We start from the raw sequence: 19,529 nt of genomic DNA on the forward strand, positions 1-19,529 counted from the left end.
CATAAAATAAAGCCATTGGAATTTGAAATAAATCAGTGTCAATTTGTGATTTTTTTTAAGGATTTTGTACGCATGATTTCTTTTTTCTTTTTTCTGGGTACTGAATTAATGGTTTCTACTGGAATAGGAAAGGTCGCAACACCCCATCAATTATTATTAACTGCATCTTGAAAAAAACATATTTATATATATAAAGTATGTTACTGCACATTTAAAAAAATAACTTATTTTATGTTAAACTTTGAATTGATAATGTTGTATCTGACTATCAAGTCCCAGAGTGTTTCTGAGGGTCTTCCAGGATGAAGCAACACTGCCCCCATGTGGCCAAACTGAAACATTCATCACTTTAAATACCTACTGATGGTGAGTATGAATTTCTATCACAACCAAATATGCTAGGAGTCATCATCATTTTACTGATTTCATTTCATTTCATTTCCTTTATTTAACCAGATTGGTCCCATTGAGATCATACAGTAGATCTCTTTTTCAAGGGAGACCTGATGTTTCAATTCTGTTCATTTTTTCAATTTGTTTTCCCTCAAAGTAAACATATTCGTCACCAAAGTAATTGTAACTATGAATATGCCTCTTTAAGGCTTCGGCCAACCCAGTGTAGTCAGCTTCATTAAATACATAATACACACATTTTCAAACCAATACAGTCAATTGAGTTAATGATTTTATAACTGAAGTGGGCATATCGATGCCTAAATTATTAACACTAGTGTGATAAGTTTAAATATAAGGATGTATTCACAACGGAAACCATGACTTGCTCTGCCTAACATGATATTTGTATTAGCTGCTTGTAAAAATCCAAAGTATCAGTGAATGTTGGTGATTCTGGTTCTTAGTTGTTATCAGATCTAGACTATATCTTGTGATTTTGCCATATTATTTTTTTTAACACAAAAGGACATTTTAATTTGGGTTAAACTGTTTGATGTTCTCCTTGAAAGACGATCCTCAGATTATGGCTTCTTCCAGTTCGAGTGCTGCCAATTTAATGAAAGCAGTGTTTGCTCAGGATTGAAAGGGACCCCAGAGTTCACTGATGTTTCCCATGGCTCTTACAGATCTCAAAGAGGAAGTGGCTCGGGCGCTTGGTTAGCTTTTGCTGCCTGCTTTCTCTAACGCTGACGTGACCCCAGAACAAACCGGATCCTGCTCAGTGTACTGGTGACGGAGACATGGAAGCATCCGGATCTCTGGTCCTGGTGGGAAGCACAGAGCCCATCCGGCATCCAGCAGGGACGGCCTTTTGTCAGACTTATGGTCCACTGATGGAAGAAGTATTCAAGAAGAGCTAGTAATGCCAAAGTGTACAAATAGGCTTTAAAGAAGAGAAGGCCCCGAAGATTTAGAAGTACTGAAGGTGCTCTTCAGTGGGAAAGATAAAAGTCCAAAAAGAAAAGAGGTCCAAGGTCCAAAAACATAGACAGTTTATACAAATTGCCTCCTTACAGTCCTCTATTACTCTTTTAAGTTAGAGCATGTAAGTAAGTATTTTCAGGTAAATTTACTTTTAAAAATATGACACAAAAGTACTTACTTTTTCTAAAAAAATCCCTTTCAGAATGTTATTTATGTTGTCATTCAATAGATCATTGATAGATTAATGTGCAGCCTTAAGGTTGTTACAGTTCAATGTATGGCTTATTCTTATTTCTTGTTGGGTGGTTAAATCTATTAAAATGCCTACTATTTTATTTGTTGATCCTATGTTTTGTTTTTAAAATGTGAACCTGCATCGTAACTAACTAAGCTAAGTCAAACAGATGTAGCGAAGAAAAAGGTACAATGTTTTTTTCTCTGAAAAGTAGCGAGGTACACTTTTAGTATAAAATGAAAATACTCAAATGTATAACAATAACCTCCAATTTGTATTGAAGAACAGTATTTTAATAAATATATGTGTTATAGGTACCTCTTTAATGAACAAGTACACCTTAATCGGTACCACTTTACAATAAGACTACCCTTATAAAGGGTTTATGAATAGTTTGTAATTCATTTATTAATTAGGTTGTGAACACTTTTCAAATCATTAATAAGCTTTTATAAGACATGAGATAAACAGGGAAACTGTGACCGGTTGCTTGCCAAATAGTGAGCCCACATTTATCTGTGCTGCTAGGCCTTATATTGGCTACTTAGCTTACTTCGTCTTCTTCATCAGCCAGCATCCTTGGTATCTGTTGCTCACTGAGTTGATTCTCCCCCCTTCCATCTTGATGTTTCTTGGCATCTCTTATGACCATTTATGAATGAGTTACTAACATTTATAATTGGTAAAAGGGAGCCTTATTGTAAAGTGTGAAACACATCACCATCTATTGATGAGTCACTAACATTTATAACTACTGAAAGGGTGCGTTGTTTTTAAGTTTAATACACATGTCCATTTATGAATGAGTTATAACATTCACGCTTACCTAATACACATTTTTCACATGAAATGCAAAGTAAGATGCAACAGAACCAAGCAAAACATTTTATTCACACATGAAAAAAATCAGGACTCAAAATAATGACTATTTATTTTAGTATGACTGATACACATATTTAAACATAAAAGCTTTTCTCAGACATAAATGAAAGACTTGGTAAGACATAATGTTACTCAGACTGGAAAGGCTTTGTGTATATCCTTGAACAAGCGTCCAAGCAGTCCATCAGGGTGAGCAGAGCCAAGCCAGGATGGCCATTCAAGAACCTTGAGGTGTTCCTCCAACAAACTCTCTGTACGGTTTCCTCTCAGTCTACGGACATGTCCTTTGACGGTCGACCTAACTTTCATTATGTTGGGTATGACTGCCAGTCTGGGGGTTCACACACCACCTGCTGTGGTTTATGGTGTAGTGGTTGTACCCCATGTTACTCAGCACTCTCCTGTATGCCCTCCACTCATCACTAATAATGCTACTTCCTGACTAAACATGCCGTCTAATCAGAGGGACAAGGTGGCATCTTGATCGTTTCTCCACTAGTTTCAACACTAGACTCCGCTTTTGTCTTTAACTCCCATCATTCCGAAGACCCATTTCTTCCTTCTCCAGGTATGTCCAAAGCGTCCACGTGCATACTAACAAACAATAAATTATAACATCATCTTAGTTAACAACATGCACACAAATTACAGTAACAATTGTTGCACATCATGTTTCAAAATGCCATACTTGTTTATTAGGTGCATTGTATAACATCATTTAAGGATAATTATACAGTAATGGTCCATATTGATTTATTCTTTTGTATTCTCTTGTACAAGAAAGCCCAGTCTATAACTGCCGAACATAGGAACTGGGTACAGTACCTTCTCCCAGACACAAATACTCAAATAAAAAGAGTTTACTTTATCAGCATTGGTATAACCAATGCTTACTATTTATTTGATACCAATTTGGTAATACAATTAATAAAAAGAACAAGGTTTGGGTTCGTTCTTCAGATATGACTGTGACGTTAACGTGTAAGCTCAATAATGAACTCCAGCTCAACCAACCATATTGTAATATCTAAGTCATCATCTTGAAATATGACATTAATATTTGTAATATACACACGTCTTATTGTGATTGGTTGATTTCACATACACTACTTCAACACTACTTTGACGTTAGCTTGTCTACATAATCGATCATAGCAAATTTAAATTAACCTTATAAATGCATAAAGTTACCTACCTAATAAAATATCTCTCTAACTTACAAGGATGACCTTATTTTACCAACCTCAAACAGAAGCCGTTTATTCTACAGTATTATCCCACTTAAAGGTAGGGTAGGTAAGAATGGAGAAACCAGCTCGAGTGCGCTAGAATTTGAAAGTACGCAGCCGAAAAAAATCTGCCCCTTCCTTCAGACTTCCTTACAGAGCCCCTCCTCCAACACACACGAACGCGCACATGACCAATGAGGGCACGAGATAAGTTTGTGCACAGATGGCAGGCTGACAGGCAGGTAGGCCATCCAGTTATTTTAGCCGGGCCGGCTAAAATGATTGGTCGTGCTTTTTACAGCGCCACGGCTTCCACAGATGAAATTCTTTTTATGTATTTATTGTCAAAGCATTTAATTTATTCATTGCTATCGGGATGTTAAGAGCATTCCATGGAATATAACACAAAGTGTCTCTGAAGTGAATTACCTACCCTACCTTTAATGCTTAACACTTCTCTATTACGTTTTAACTTGGAGGCTACGATGCACAGATGTAGCTACCACTTGCTTACATGCTAACCCAAGCCTTAACAATTAACGTTAGCTGACTCAAAACATAAGCAACACATAAATAAAGTACTGGAATTTCACTTACCGCAAAACCGCATTCATGCACTGTCTGTTTTAACCGCAGAGCGAGTCACAATAGTCCGATATAAGCCTGGAGAATAGTACACAAGGCACCAGCACAACAAACACGGCCGTGTTCAAGTTATGTTCCATGGATGAGCTGAGCAGGCAGAGTCCCTGTAGCATCACGTAGCTGCTAGCAGAGAGACAGGAAGCTAACAACAGCAGTCACTGGACAGACCTGTCACTCAATGTGACCACGCCCTAATTTATGCATAACTTTAAGGCTTAAAGGTCCCATGACATGGCCATTTCTACTGATCATAATTCCATTGTTGAGGTCTACTAGAATAGATGTACATTGTTAAATGTTCCAAAATCACATTGGTTTCTCATACAGCATCTCTGTAAGGTATGTGTATTCACTCTCTGTCCTACACGCCTTGTTGGAGCTCCTGCCCCCACCTCCCTATGAGCCCACTTTGCTCTGATTGGTCAGCTCGCCCCCTCTGTTCTGATGAGTCCACCACCGTTACAGCGGAACATCAGTGTTTATGTGTTACAATGGCGTTTGTTAGCAACCAGAAAATGACACCAGTAATGACAAACAGATGAGAATGCTGCGTGGGGTCTGGGTGCCGTGTTGGCGGGACGTTGCGGGGCTCGCTGCTCTGCCCTTTAAGGCTCGATGAGCGGACAGTGTGAGCTGGATTACTGGTGTCGTTTCCTGGTTGCTGCGTGGGGTCTGCGAGACAGCAAGACACCGCGGAACTCAGCCTGAGCACACACACACATTCACAGCCAGGGTGTGTGTTCCGGCGAAACTCCGCAGAGTACCGCGGCTGAGAAAAGATAAGGCTGAGTGATTGTGTGTGTGTAAGTCACTATGACCGTTACGTCACTATGACCAGGAAGAAAAAAATGGAAAAAGAAAAATCTCCAACGAGGCGTTCTGGGGCAGCATAGACAGGTATTTTCTGTGTTAGTTTTACTCACTACAGGGTGTACTTTGAGGGTTTGTGACTTTGCAGACCGTTTACTTTACATGCTTAAAAAGTTACATAACACACAAGGGGACGGGTAATAACCGGAAAAGCATGTCATGGGACCTTTAATATAACTTAAACAAATTATAAATGGTAGTAACTCATTAATAAATGGTGATTTGTGTAACACTTTACAAGGCTCCCTTTTGGCAGTTATAAATGTTAGTAACTCATAAATAAATGGTCATAAAGAGATGCCAAGAAACATCAAGATGGATGGGGGGAGAATCAACTCAGTGAACAACAGATACCAAGGATGCTGGCTGATGAAGAATACGAAGTAAGCTAGTGCCAATATAAGGCTTAGTCATCTTGCCAAATAGTGAGCCTGTGTTGATGTATGAAAACTATGTTAGAACTGGTTTATAAATGGTTCTTAATGATTAATAAAGTGTTTACAACCTAATTAATAACCTAATTATAAACCCTTTATGAATCCTTTATAAGGGTAGTCTTATTGTAAAGTGGTACCCATTAATCAATACTGCCATTTTGATAAATAAATTGATATAAATGTGCAATAGTCCACTCAACAGGTAATTTCAACCAACTGTTTGAGTCACAGCTAAAAGTCAATACGAAATAGCCAACCCAGTCTCACGGCATTTCGTGTTATAGTCACGACATTTAATCTATTGATTCGTGTTCACCAACATGATTTTCCCCTTTTTTTCGTGTCACACAGAACGATTTTAAAAGCAATGTATTTCTATTGGTAGTGTGTTTCGTGCCTGCAACACGTCTTTTTGTCCGATCGGGTCTTGGAAGACCGGAAGCTGTGTGGTTCATAATAACATCTTCTTACTCAATATCAAGCCACGATTATTGTTTTTATTTTAAATCGTATAATGTCGGACTTTTTTTGTCGTCTGTGAGGAAAAGAAATGGGGATCAGAGCCTCAGGATACGATATGATACGGATGAGACTGTTTTGAAATAGCAGGACTCGAGAGGCCTGTGTAAAATACAAAGTGTACTACTAGAGTTAACTTTTTAGTTAAAGGTGGGGTAGGTAAGTTTGAGAAACCGGCTTGAGATACACTTTTTGTTATATTCCATGGAATGCTCTTAACATCCCGATAGCAATGAATATCTTAAGTGCTTTGACAAAAAATCCATAAAAAAAATTCATCTGTGGAAGCCTGTAAAAAGCACGACCGGCCCGGCTAAAATAACTGGATGGCCTACCTGCCTGTCAGCTTTCCATCTGTGCACAAACTTATCTCATACCCTCATTGGTCATGTGCGCGTTCGTGTGGGGCTCTTTCAAATTCAAATTCTAGCGCACTCGAGCTGGTTTCTCCAAAATTACCTACCCCACCTTTAAAGGGGACCTATTATGCAAAATGCACTCTTTTATGTCTTTTATACATAATGATGTGTCCCCGGTGTGTCAGGGAACTCACAAAGTGTCAGAAAACTCTCTCTTTTCCTCCCTACCCACATCTCTAAAAATGGGGGAACAACGGAGCTGATCCAGATTTGCGTCCGATATGACGTGATATCGACAATGTGGGCTGGCTTTACACCCGCGGCACTATCAGAAACGTTGCTATCAGAAACAAAGCCTGACGTGTTTTTGGCGTAATATGGTCTTTGTTTACATTAGCAAGCATCGCTAACACTCAGAGCTAACGCTGTACTGGAGATAGCACATGTGTAAAACAGCAGGAAATAAAAAAAGGTACTCACCTTGTGGTAAACCCGCAAGAGAGAAAGCATTTGAGCTCCATACTGTTTCAGAAATAATCCTTGATGTGGTTTGGAACATGATATGGCATTTAATCACGGCAGCATTTAGCTGAGAAGCTAAGGACCCCGAACCTGCTGTTCTCTAACAGGGCTGAAATAGAGGGATATGAGGGATGTCTAAAATGCATGATCTGTTTGGTATTTTAAGCAAAACACATCATAGACATGTTTTTTATATATTTTTATATATCTGAGACCCATAATATATGCCTAAAAATAGCATGATAGGAGACCTTTAATACAACTTAATAAATCAAAGCAGGGCGGGAAAAGACGGGAAGCAGCTAGCTTGGCTCAATCAAAGTTAAAACATTCACCACGAACACCTCTTAAGATCATCAATTAACTTTTAGGATCTGTATCAGAAAACATTATATTCTATAAGACATTCGTTCATTTTACAAATCCAGATATTTAACCAACTTCGAACCAGCTACAGGAACATAGCTCTTGTTCCCAAATCCTCAAAGGTCCTAAGATGGTAAGCCATTTGTTAGATGGCATGATAATAACATAAATAAGTATAAATGTAATACAAGTAATGAGCAGAAGGCCCCCTGTGGTCTTGGGATCCTAAGCAACCAGTCAGTGAGCTGACTCCTCGCTCTGGCTCTGCGTCAGGCCGACAGAGAGCTCCACATGTGGATAGGACTCTGTTAGCATAGCTGATTAGCATTGAGCTGTCGTCTTGGTAGCGGTTGCTGCTAACAGATATTGTGCTGTTGAGTCTGTTTCCTCATCCCGCTGAGGCTCGAGACAGAACAAGACAAGTGTAAAAACCAGCTGTCAGACCACACAGAGGAGAGCTGGGGGCACAAACACATGAAGGACAGCACTTTTATTTTTGAAATCTTTGCCTACATGACATATCACATTTGCATAGGCCTGTTTAATTACTCAAAATCTGTATTTATTTTGTTAACCCTTTTTTTATAGAAAAGTGTCAGCATTTTGCAGGTCTAACCCAATAACTATTTGTGATATGTTACAGTTCCCCGTGATAATGCAGTCAAGACTATTTAACAGATGATTAGCATGCTATGCTAACATAACTAACAGTAGGCTTAAAAGCAGAAGGCCACATTTGCTTTATTTGAGGTACACTTTATAACAAGGGAACAAAACACATGCATAGGTTAGTCAGTGCTAAAAAGATGTTCAGTTAATGGATCTTTTTGTAATGTAGTTACTTTATACATTCATTTATATGCCGCTAAATTAGCTGAAAGCAAAATACATAAAAACAAATGATGGCTAAGGTGGGAATTTATTTTTGAATGCTTTTTTTGATATTTTTGTTTGAAATTCTTTTTATATCCCTGTGCATTTATTGCTTGTATCTCCAAAGTAGCCCTTCACTAGCTTTTAATTATCCCAACTTGGGATTAAGCATTACTTTAGAATTACATTTACATTACAAAAAACACTTGAAAAACTGCAGATTAATAAGGATTATTGTCTGTCTAGTAAAAATGTATCTGTAGATTTTCAGATAAAGATAGAAAAAAGTGAACTCCAAGTTTGACGTCAACAAATAACAGTAACATGAAGTTTGGTAAAAAGCAACTCCAAGGACAGTTAATTAAAATTGTAGACAACATAGTGCCCACTGCCCTATATAAGACAGTGATTCCAGACAGTGTCTGACTGTGTTGGTTTTATAATTATCAGTTAATATTGATTATTTAAAGCCATAAAACTTGTTTGTTTTTTGGGGAGGGAGTACCTGAGGGGCCATCATGTACACAGCAGGAATTCCACACACAGTGGGGTTAAAACCCAGGACCTTGTTGGTTTTAGGCCATAATGCTAACTTGAGGCCACCATGCCGCATGCGTCTCCGCTGGCTGTCAAGGCAACCAAGAAAAGAGGAGTTTTGGCTTATCTGGGAGGACGGCAGCAGTTTTCCTCCCCTGCATCTCCTCCCGCTTTCTTCTTTCTCTCTCCTCAGTAACGGGGGCAGCTGGTGGGAGGCGGTGGGTGTTGTGTAGCTTAGCAACTCCCTTGGTGGACGGCGATTGATATGCAGCTTTGTTCAAGTGTCTCTCTCTCTGAGCCGGAGAGGGGGACGCCTGAACAAAGCCGGCCTTATTGAAGCTTCCCCTCCTCCTTCTCTGTGCCCAGGCACAGCGACGTGGGAGGACACATTTTTCAGCTCAAAAGAAATCGAAGCTCAAACTTACAACAGCAGAGTGTAACTAGGGGCCCGCCACATCTGTGAAGGGCCTGCAGGTGTCCCTTGGAAAATGAATGCTTTATGCTTTTATAGTATTCCAGCAGACATGGTCTAAAACTTCTTCTTAAACCGCTCGGAAAAAAATAAAGCCACTGAAATAAACTTTAAAATCTCCCTGTACTGCTTCTTCTTAATTTATTTAATAAAATAATATCTTTGGACCTTTTTAGAGCATTTCCGGTCGGTGATTTTACAGTTTTTTTCAGTTGGTAACACACTAAAATGACACACAAATCATAATTATTTAAAATGAAACTCAAAGAGCAAAACCTAAGCTCAGATCTCGAAAACTCCCAAAAAAATCCTTTTTGTTTACACAACTGTGACTATGTGTTGTGCATGAATGTTGCACTAATTTGTTTTGGAGAAACATAAAGGTATAACAACAGTATATTTGTGTTTCTGCACATATTTTTGTAGACTTGAACAATCTTTAAATGCAGAATTCTTTACATACAGAACGCCATAAAAGATGAGTGTGCTTTAGATAAAGCACCACAGTGTGTAGTTGGTTGGACAAAGTGCCTTATAGGCCTACTATGAATGAAGTGTGTGCAACTTTGGTGCAACTTTGGTTTTGGTAAGTGTTTATGTAGTCTTGAGTGCAGTGCTTCATTCTGCAGGATATATGAGGTGTTTTGCACTTTGGGTGTATGGTTTTGGGAATTGTGTTAAGTGTTTTGAGAAAATAAGCCCTTTTAGCAATTGAAAGAAACTGTAAACATCCACCCCCCAACACCTGATGCTTTTAACTCAGAGTTGCTGTTTTTCTTCATCATGGAAACGAGAAGCAGAGATTGAACTTCTACTGTTTATTGTGTCCAAAGCATAACCTTCACAGTACATTGTACAGTCAATGCCAAACACAAATCTACACACAATGAGAACTCCTACTCTTGTAAGCCTTTTTTCAAGAGAAATACAAAAGGCTAAATGAAAAAACATTTTCTTTTGTCTTCCCAATTGTTATGGCGAGATCATGAATATCAGTTTATTCTACTGTATGTGTGTCCATTGTAGTGATAGTGGGTTTCTTTTATAAAAACATGTTGGAAAATACAGTGTGGGATTAATCTAAGGAAAAAAACGGCACACTTTAGCCAAAAAGAAAAACGCTCTTAAAACAAGTGGTATGCACCTAAAGTACTAATATCTGTCAAAGATTTTCTAACAACTGAGGCCATTTGAGTGTCGGGACATTTGCATTTCTTTCTGGTCCCAGAGGACCAAATGCGATCCGGCTCTGGCCCAACACAGCTGCCAGGTTTGGCTCAGGTTTGGCTCAGGTTTGGGGGGGTGCAGTCTGGCAGAGAGCAGCACTCGGGTCAGCTGTGGGCCAAAAACCAGAATTAGACCAAGTGAAATTAACTATGGACTAATTTTGTGAATGAGCCATGCCAAGCTGCAAATAGGTGGCCTTATGTCTTTTAAAGGTTAAATACTTTTTTATTTGTTAATATCTATTTGTTTCTTGTTCCTAAATTGATGCTGAATTGCAACAATATAAGTACTTGTTTCCCTTTTTAAATGTGTATTGATTTAAAGTCCATTTAAGATCCATATCTTGTCACAGCTTAAAGCTGTGACAAATCTTGAAAGCTTAAAGCCCTCTTCCAAAAAAGGATTGATAAATTGAAAAATGTGTCTTTTAGGATTCTTGGTATTCTGGGAAGAATAGCTGCATGGTTTGAAATGTATTTCAATTTCTTCTGAGGTTTTTCATTCTTAAATTAACAATTTGTCTTTCTGGTTATTCCAAGTGGTTTTAAATGTTGCAGAAAATGGTTTGCTAGAAGAAAATAATGACAATCTTTTAAGTAAACATTCAAACGTCTAGAAACAGCTGAAAGTACTTGGTTAAACGAGGAATTCCTGTCTACTCTCCACAGCAACTGCTCACAGAGCGACTTTGTTAATTATGTCTGCAGAAACTCAAAGGCCAACTGTTATTGTGAAGCTGTGACCTTCAATAATTGAATAATGACAAAAAGGAGCGTCACAGTCTGCCGTGCACAGCTTCCTCCTGCAGTGGGTGTCCAGAGCTGCGTAGCATTCCTTCCGATGGAGATCACAGTAAACATCCGTCGTCTTTTTCCAAATAAAATTAATCCACAAGTGTTCAGATTGTTACTGAAAAACATGATGGCTAAGGAACAAAGGCACCCCCACTAACAGGAAGCTCAGTTTTTCCTTTGTCGGATAATAACAGAACATTTCTCCTCTCCCCATTGTTTTGTTTCTCTATTGTTTTTCCTCTTTTTCTTCTTTATGTCTTTTCAGTGTGACTTTTCTCTCTGAATTTCTTTGGCTGTTTAACATTTGACTTTACTCTTTAACTGGACCAGGATGTCTGCAGTTTTGAAAATCCAATACTTTATAAGTAAAATACAATTAGGTCTTTTACAACAACATATAAAGACATCTCTGCAGAAAGTCATTTCAGTTTTTTCTTTTTTACACAAAAGTTTAATTTACAAGGTCTTCCTTTGAGGGAAATCCTGCTTTTTATGAAACCACACAGATTTCCAGGATTTGGTTTGAATTATTTTATACTTTTCTTTTAAAGAAATCCTACATACAGAACAAAACCAACAGCTAGTCCATTTCTGACCCATTGTCTGACTCTTTTCTGCCGAGCTCATCATTTTTTCTACTGAATATGTTCATCTTTAAAATGCAATTAAAACTAAAGTAATTTCAGCTGGTCACTTCAGTTTTTAGCAAACATTACTCAAACAGGAGGAAATAGAGCATTTGTTAAGGTCTTCTTCTTGTCAGGGTTGAGTGAAGCAGGCAGGACCCAAATGCAGATTTCCAAGATAATTCCTTTAATCCAAGGTAACAAAGTAGAAAACAGAACACTACCCCGTGACACAGTCAAAGACAAACAAGGAACTAACAATGACAGACAGAAAAACCAGAACTAAAATACACACAAGACTAATCACACAAACAAGACACAGGTGAGGAGGGAGGAGAAAACACAGGGGCACCAGGTGAACACAATCGGGTAATCAGGCAGGAGGGAACACAGAGACAGGAAGCAACAGGAAAGACAGGGGGTGAACACTTTTCAAAATAAAACAGGAAACCAAAGACAGAAAAAGACAAGACAAAACACAACACAGACAGATCGTGACACTTCTATAGCACAGAGGAAGACATATGAATCAGTTGACTTGTTTTGGTTTTTGGATGGGATTCGTTTAAAATGTGGGTAATAATCAGATTTTATATTCAAAGATGTAATGAAAAAAAAACAAAAAACATAAAATTCAGATTTGAAATAAGAATTAATGGAATTCTAAATCCATTAAGTTCATTTTTATTCCAGTCATTTGTTGTATAAAAGGCTTTGTGAACACAGATAGAGCATTTATCAACATCTCCACTGTTCAGGGCAATCAAATGTAAATTCTAAAAACAAAAGGAATCTACTAACATCCTAAAAATTGACTATACCCAAGTCTCGTAGCTTCAAAATTCTGATTTATATCTAATATGACCTATTTTCATCCCCATGTTTAACCTACTGTCTACACAAACAGCAACAGCAAAATCATGTACAAAAAACAAACAGAAATACTTCAATAAGTTCACAGCAGTCAATTTGCCGATAAAAAGTCTCAGTAGTATTTCTATTTCAGTTTATCCCTAAAAAATCCCTCTAATGTCCAGTGTTTCTATCTGATACAGTACTTAGAGCAGAAAATACAGATATTCGAAAGAGCATTAGATCCATATTAATAACTTTATAATAAAAAACACCTGTAAAATATTTATGACTCCTAAAATAACAGGATTAAATCCATCACAGGTGGACAACACTAAAATCCCCCCACAAAAAATGCACAAAAACAATATCAGACATTCTATATTGTTTGTAATCATCTAACCGTAGTCACGTTTCTGCTCCTACAGTGGCTCTAAACTACCGGTTCATACAGACTTAGGATAATTCCAGTCTATAACAACTTTTATTTCAGTAGTTTTGTCCATCATTTCTATCAGTTTTAATAATATTTTATTGTACTTGCAGGTTTACCGCTGAAAAAACGGGATTTCACTGCAAAGGGAATAATGGATAATAAAAAAACGAGCAGTCAGACATTTAAACAGGTTAGAAACGAATTTGTTGGTTGAAGAAACTTAATTCGGAAAGAAAAACAAAGTCAACAATGGTAACATCCATCACATTTTACAGACCCACCTTATGTTAAAACTTTACCTTGGAAAATAAATATTTTGGTGCCAAATCAAGTTTAGACAAAAGCATTGTTATGGTGATGTTTGGTGATCAAATCTGGGTTTGCATTGGATAGAGCAGATATCAGGGCTCTGTACAGTAACGTTGTTGTTTTTTGGGAAACCCAGTTCTTTATGGAGCTGGTTTTGTATAATGGGGGCATCGTCTTGTTAAAAAGGGAAAAGTAGGAAGTATACTATTCCCCTAAATCTTATTGAATGCTACAGTATAAAGATTTCCCTTCTTGGAAAACAGACTGGTGCAGAGGAGTGTGTGTACTTTTCTCTCCAACCTGTCTGATCGGTTTACTGCTCTGCGGATCTGGAAGAACTTAACAAAATCGGACACATCAGACTTCTTGTTTCCCCCAGATCTCCGATATCAACTTGGAGAGTACAACATTCTTATAAATGATAGAGAAAGAGTGATTCAGGAATGAGTCCTAAAACCCGGAATTGTGTAAGCATTTAGAAGTTCCGGTTCCCTCGTCTCGATGGGTTGAAGAAGATCTGTGGTTGACACAAGCTTACATACTTTAACGATTTCTTCTCAGCATCAAAGACGTCAGTTCATATGCAACAATCCATTGGGAAAATCCCATTGTCTTTAATTGAGGGAACCAGGGTGATGCTGACTTCCGGGTCACCCTACAAAAATATGTCTTCCCTGCTTCACTATATGATGGACAAAACAAATACACCTAAATGATAAACCTATTTGCAGTTCTAAAACTCAGCAGGGTGTCCCGATAACTGTTGAAGAGTCTTTCACCCGGTCGTAGCAAACTGATGGTTCTATCGGCAACAAGCTCTTCATGGTCTCATCTTTGCAGGAAGGGGACAGGGAGGACGGAGTTGGCGATGTGGGCGAGGAGGGGTTGGAGGTGGCTGCAGTCGAGGCAGATGAGGAAGAGTTGCCATCGGGGAGGCACTCCTCGCAGCAGCAGCAGCAGCAGTCCATGAAGGCCTGGCCCAGCGAGCGGCACAGGCACAGCAGCAGCACCGGGGTCGCCGAGCAACGCACGAACAGCAGGAACTGTCCCAGCAAACCCAGAGCCGGCAGGGCCAGAGCCGGGAGAGCTGCGGACACGTGGGCGGAGACGTACGCCAGGGTGATGTTACAGATGCTCTCCGGCAGGTTGCATATGACGTACAAGATGGTGAGAGACATCACAGTTGTGCGCAGCCTCTGCTCTCTCGTGTGCTGCTTCTTCTTCGACGAGGACGAACATCTTTCGATCACTTTTTCAATGGTGGGTTTCTGCGGGAGACGTTGGGCGACCACCTGCCTCGTCACTAAGTCGCAGGCCAGAGTGAAGAGCAGTGGCATACAGATGTAGCACCCGAAGACCCACCACATGCGGGCCTCATGGTAGGTCAGCACCAGAGAGTAGATGTTCTCTGGGAGCTCCACCGACGGCTCTCGGACGCAGATATCCACCTTAAAGGCTTCTGATCGGGCCCTTAAGGCGGCCATCAGAGAGCCTCCTCCCTGCCGGTCACTGGGGAGCATCGGCAGGCTGACGGTCTCCTGCACCAGCTGCCACAGCAGCAGCTCAGGGGCCGCCAGCACCATGGAGCCCACCCAGATGACGGACAGCTTGGACAGGATGGACTGGCAGGGCTCCACCCTCGGCGTCTGTAGGGGCCCGGGGCCGGTGGCTGCATGGAAACGATCAATACTCAGAGCACAGAGGCTGAATGTGGCCACACCCAGAGAGCTCACCTGACAGAGACGGAGTGGCAGTCAGATGAAAGTTAATACTTACATTACATTTAATTAAAGAGGCCCTATTCTGCTCATTTTCAGGTTCATATTTGTATTTTCTGTCTCTACTGTGACATGTCTCCATGCTTTAATGTTCAAAAAGCTCTTTATTTTTCTCATACTGCCTGTGCTGCTGCACCTAAAACCCCCAAAAAGCATAGTAGGGCCCCTTTAGGCTGACACTTTTCTCGCTTCAAATAAGCTTATAATTGTGAGTGCTGGTGCATTAATTTCAAATGAGCTATACTTTTTGTGTGTGTGTCTCAGGTTTAACAAGTGAAACAAGGTGGGTTAACAGTCTGTGACAGAAGATGTGTAGTCTTTCTGATGTCCAGATATCAATGGGGATATACATCTTTGCAAGACTTATATCCTCAGACAGTAAGCTCCACAGTAAGGGATAATAATAAATGATAGATGGCACACATTGGGGAACAAAATAGTTTTACAAACCTCCTAGAACAGAGCCTTTCCTAGTTATTAATAAATCAGAAAAACCTTTTCGATGTTATAAGCCGTTAGTAAAGGGTTCTTACAAGAAGCCTCTGTGTCTTTGCTACAGTACAGAGAAGACGCCAGACACCAGTCAGAGGTGATAGCCTGCTCTGGATTTAAACAGTACAACATTATTTAAACCATCTAATAATAATAATAATAATAATAATAATAATAATAATAATAATCTAAAGTTATTTAAACAATCTAATATATTAAAAAAAAAAAATCTTTGAACATTGCAGAGCTTCTTTTAAGTAGCTTAACTTTCACTGTATTCATTCATGCGGCTGCTCTTAGTTCAGTCAGACGTGACCTGTTAGCACGACTCAGACAAAACACGCCTTCATGCAGACAGATGGTTTAAATAGACCACAGGAAGGTGTTTTGTTGCTTAAAAAACAGATTTACGGCTTTCCTCTGCCTTATTGTGCCAGCCTACAGGGAAATTAGCCACAACTACAGTAATAACAAGGTTCTAAGAAACTGCCTTAGAATACAGAAACAGGGAAATAAAAGGAGCCACAGAGGGAATAAAGAGCCATTATGTTGTCGCAGCTTTTAGCCGACAGACTGGAGACAGTTATTGGTGCCTCGTGCCCATTAACGTTGGTGGTTTTAGCCAAAAACACAGACTATCATTACAGAGAGTGCTTAATGGCCTCAAACAGTTAAGACACAACGGAAGATAATTAAGACAGAAGCAGAGCTCTAATTAGCATGAAAATAGTTTAACTAACAGAGCACAGGGGCAGCTGGCAGCCTGACCCACTTTCAACTTTGCTCAATAAGGAGACCACAAACTGCTAAAGACCATTTTGAGAACTTTAATTAATTAGAAAAAAATGCAGTCATTAATTTGCATGAAAATAGGTGAAGCAACAAAGAAAGGAAGAGGCCAGCACCCTGACCTTGTTAAAGACTGCTTCGTACAAGCTGTTATTACAAATTAGTGAAACTCCACTTCAGTGATTTAGAGCTGTGTAGGCGTTTGGAAGTGGTTAAGAGCCAAAAACAAGGACTCCACACGATGAAACAGAAGACAGATGAAGCTGCTGAAAACCCAACAATGGTAGCCAAGAGGCTGGGAGGGATCTCAGTTAATACTCTGTGAAGGAAACTCACCCAAAAAACTGAGATACTGCATGAACTTTCACATAATTATTTAGCTTTAAGAACATTATCATTTAAAAAAAGTATAGAAATATATATACATACGTGTACATGTGGACAGTAAGATGTGTACAATATAAACATTATCAACATGTAGAGCCGCTTTGAGACAGAGCAGGTAAGTAAAATATATATTTATATGTCTTATCTTTTGGTTTGTACATTTCTTAGACAAACCAAGCAATTAGAAGATGTGCTGTCTTGTGCTTTAGGACATTTTTATGGATTTATTTTTTCATTTTCTGAGATTCTAGAGACATCTAAACGACTCGTTAAAAATGTATTGTGTGATTTATCAATTAACATGATTGCAGCAATAGTTTTCATGTTGTTTTAATCTTTCATCAGTGCCAAGGGGAATAATATACAAGTACAACCCATAGTGCAGAAACACTGGGTCTTAAAATAACAAAGAAATGTTTTCGTTTTAAAATGTTAACTCCCCCCTCTGGAAAGCATAACTTGTCTTCCATGTCCCCAAATTCAACCTAGGTCCTTGATAACTATGGCTCTGTGTTTCATTGTGAGCTGGGGAAGAAGAGTCTCTTGATGCAGGGCCCCACCGGCCTCTACTGCTGCTTCATAACAGACGGCTTCAGATGCCAAACAGCCCATAACAGCACGTTTGTTACTGCTCTGAGTCTGAAACTGAGCAGCAACAAGACACAGACAGGCCATTCATCACGGCCCTGGTGTCTCTTTATTAAACTGGATAACATTTACAATGAGTCTAACATGGGGGTATAAAAACAGCACTGACAGTGTGAAGGCAGACTTAATTATCATCACATTGAGTAGTTTGTTTGAACTGTTTAAGTTGTTTGACATCTCTTGACAAAGACATCCACGTTTTTGTGTGTGTGTGTGTATCTATCTATATATATCTATATATATATATATCTCTATATATATATATATATCTATATCTATATATATATCTCTATATATATATATCTATAATATATATATATATATATATATATATATATAGAGAGAATTTAAATACTTTCAGAAGCAACTCATGGTTAGCCTACTACATAAATAGCAAAGATTACATTATTGTGAGGATTTGCTGCTTTTCTCTCTTTAAAAATGAGAGAAAATTATGTAATTGGGTTTTAGACTCTTGTTCAAAGTTTTGGGATATATTGGCAATTTTAGTCTTTTGGCACACATTCTGAAAAGTTTAAGTTGCTCGTTTCTATTTTCTCACAACTTCAACAGTCTAACTTAAGTTTCGGCAGAGTAATGTTTAAGTAAATACAACTTTAGTAAATTAAAACGTTTCACACATTCATCTGCCCCTTCTCACCTCCAAATAGGGCACGAGCCGACAGGACAGGTCTCCTAGCAACCTCTTCAAGGTGAGCTCATGGAAGATGACCACGGGGAGGCAGAAGAACAGCACGAGGAAATCCCAGAAAGCCAGCCCCGCGAGGATGCAGTTCCACGCGCTCTTCAGGTACAGGTTGTGCCACACTGTGCACATGAGCGCGAGGTTACCAACGATGCCCGTGGCGAACAGCACAAGGGCCAGCAGCATTACCGCGTACGCCGCGTAGGAGCCATCGGTGACCGGGAACAGCGGGTTGAGGAGCCCCGACCCGCGGACTGACGATGAGTTAGTACCGGGCCGGGCTGAGGAGGCTGCCCGTGGGGTGGTGGTGAAGTAACCGCTCGGGTCGTCGTACGGTCGCCCGTTACTGCTCGGTGAGTGCGGCTCTCTTTTCCTGAAATTACCATCCTTTGCTCCACGGGGGACCCGCTTCAGGCCGGGAACTTTAAAACTTTCATTTCGGGCTAGAGAAGTCCTATCCGGGGAGAGAACATCATTTGTCCCCGGTGCCGGAGGTCCAGCATCCTCCGTCTCCATCGCAGACCCCGGCTGAACCTCCCGGGCTGATCTGTGACGGAGCTCCGCGGTTCGCAGACAGAGCAGCAGAAGAAACAAAACCGGACTCATTTTCGTTACAGTTTAAGTAACAACAACAGTTCCGTGTGATCCGTCTCTTTCACAGACATGTGCTGCAACAACTTATATAACTTGTGTTATTAAAAAAAGTCCATAAATCAGTTTTTCTGAGTCCGACCACCGTCCGGTCCTGATGCAGAAGTTTTGAGTCTGCTGCCTCAGGCCCTCAGCACTTGTTGCTCATCATGAATACAACACGGAGCTTCCGGTTATACATTTCAAAATAAAGGCAAACTGAAGTGAACAGTGAAAATGGACATGAGGGCGTTTTAAATGTAACATTGATGATACACTTCTTGGTCTTTTATAAGTTGTTTTTCTCCATTAAAATGGACTGGATGGAACCAAAAAAATATGAAATACAGTGAAATTAAAGGGGACCTATCATGCAAAATGCACTTGTGTACGTCTTTTATACATGAATATGTGTCCCCGGTGTTCCAGGGAACTCACCAAGTGTCAGAAAACACAACCCTCTCTATTTTCCTCCATACCCAAATCTCTAAAAAAGGGGCTGCAACGGATCTGATGAAAACTGATCCAG

The 19,529-nt window shown here is 39.6% G+C and overlaps 1 protein-coding gene across 1 annotated transcript; it reads right to left on the bottom strand.

The window, feature by feature from the left end:
- Window positions 1–12,315: 12,315 nt before the first annotated feature.
- gpr37l1a (G protein-coupled receptor 37 like 1a) lies at window positions 12,316–19,354 on the bottom strand. Its single transcript, XM_034138672.1, has 2 exons — window positions 18,326–19,354; window positions 12,316–15,303 (listed from the first exon to the last, which is right to left on the bottom strand). Exons 1-2 carry the CDS (start codon window positions 18,974–18,976, stop codon window positions 14,311–14,313), a joined length of 1,644 nt encoding a protein of 547 aa, XP_033994563.1. The 5' UTR covers window positions 18,977–19,354; the 3' UTR covers window positions 12,316–14,310.
- Between the last annotated feature and the right edge of the window lie 175 nt (window positions 19,355–19,529).

Source organism: Trematomus bernacchii, unplaced genomic scaffold (assembly GCF_902827165.1).
Source record: "Trematomus bernacchii unplaced genomic scaffold, fTreBer1.1, whole genome shotgun sequence".
NCBI classification, from domain to species: Eukaryota; Metazoa; Chordata; class Actinopteri; order Perciformes; family Nototheniidae; genus Trematomus; species Trematomus bernacchii.

Bases quoted from the DNA above. Each gene is read 5' to 3' on its own strand.
- gpr37l1a (XM_034138672.1), bottom strand. From the start codon at position 18,976: ATGAGTCCGGTTTTGTTTCTTCTGCTGCTCTGTCTGCGAACCGCGGAG. The intron at 15,304-18,325 runs GTGAGAAGGGGC...CGTCTCTGTCAG, and splicing joins GGCTCGTGCCCTATTTGGAG to GTGAGCTCTCTGGGTGTGGC.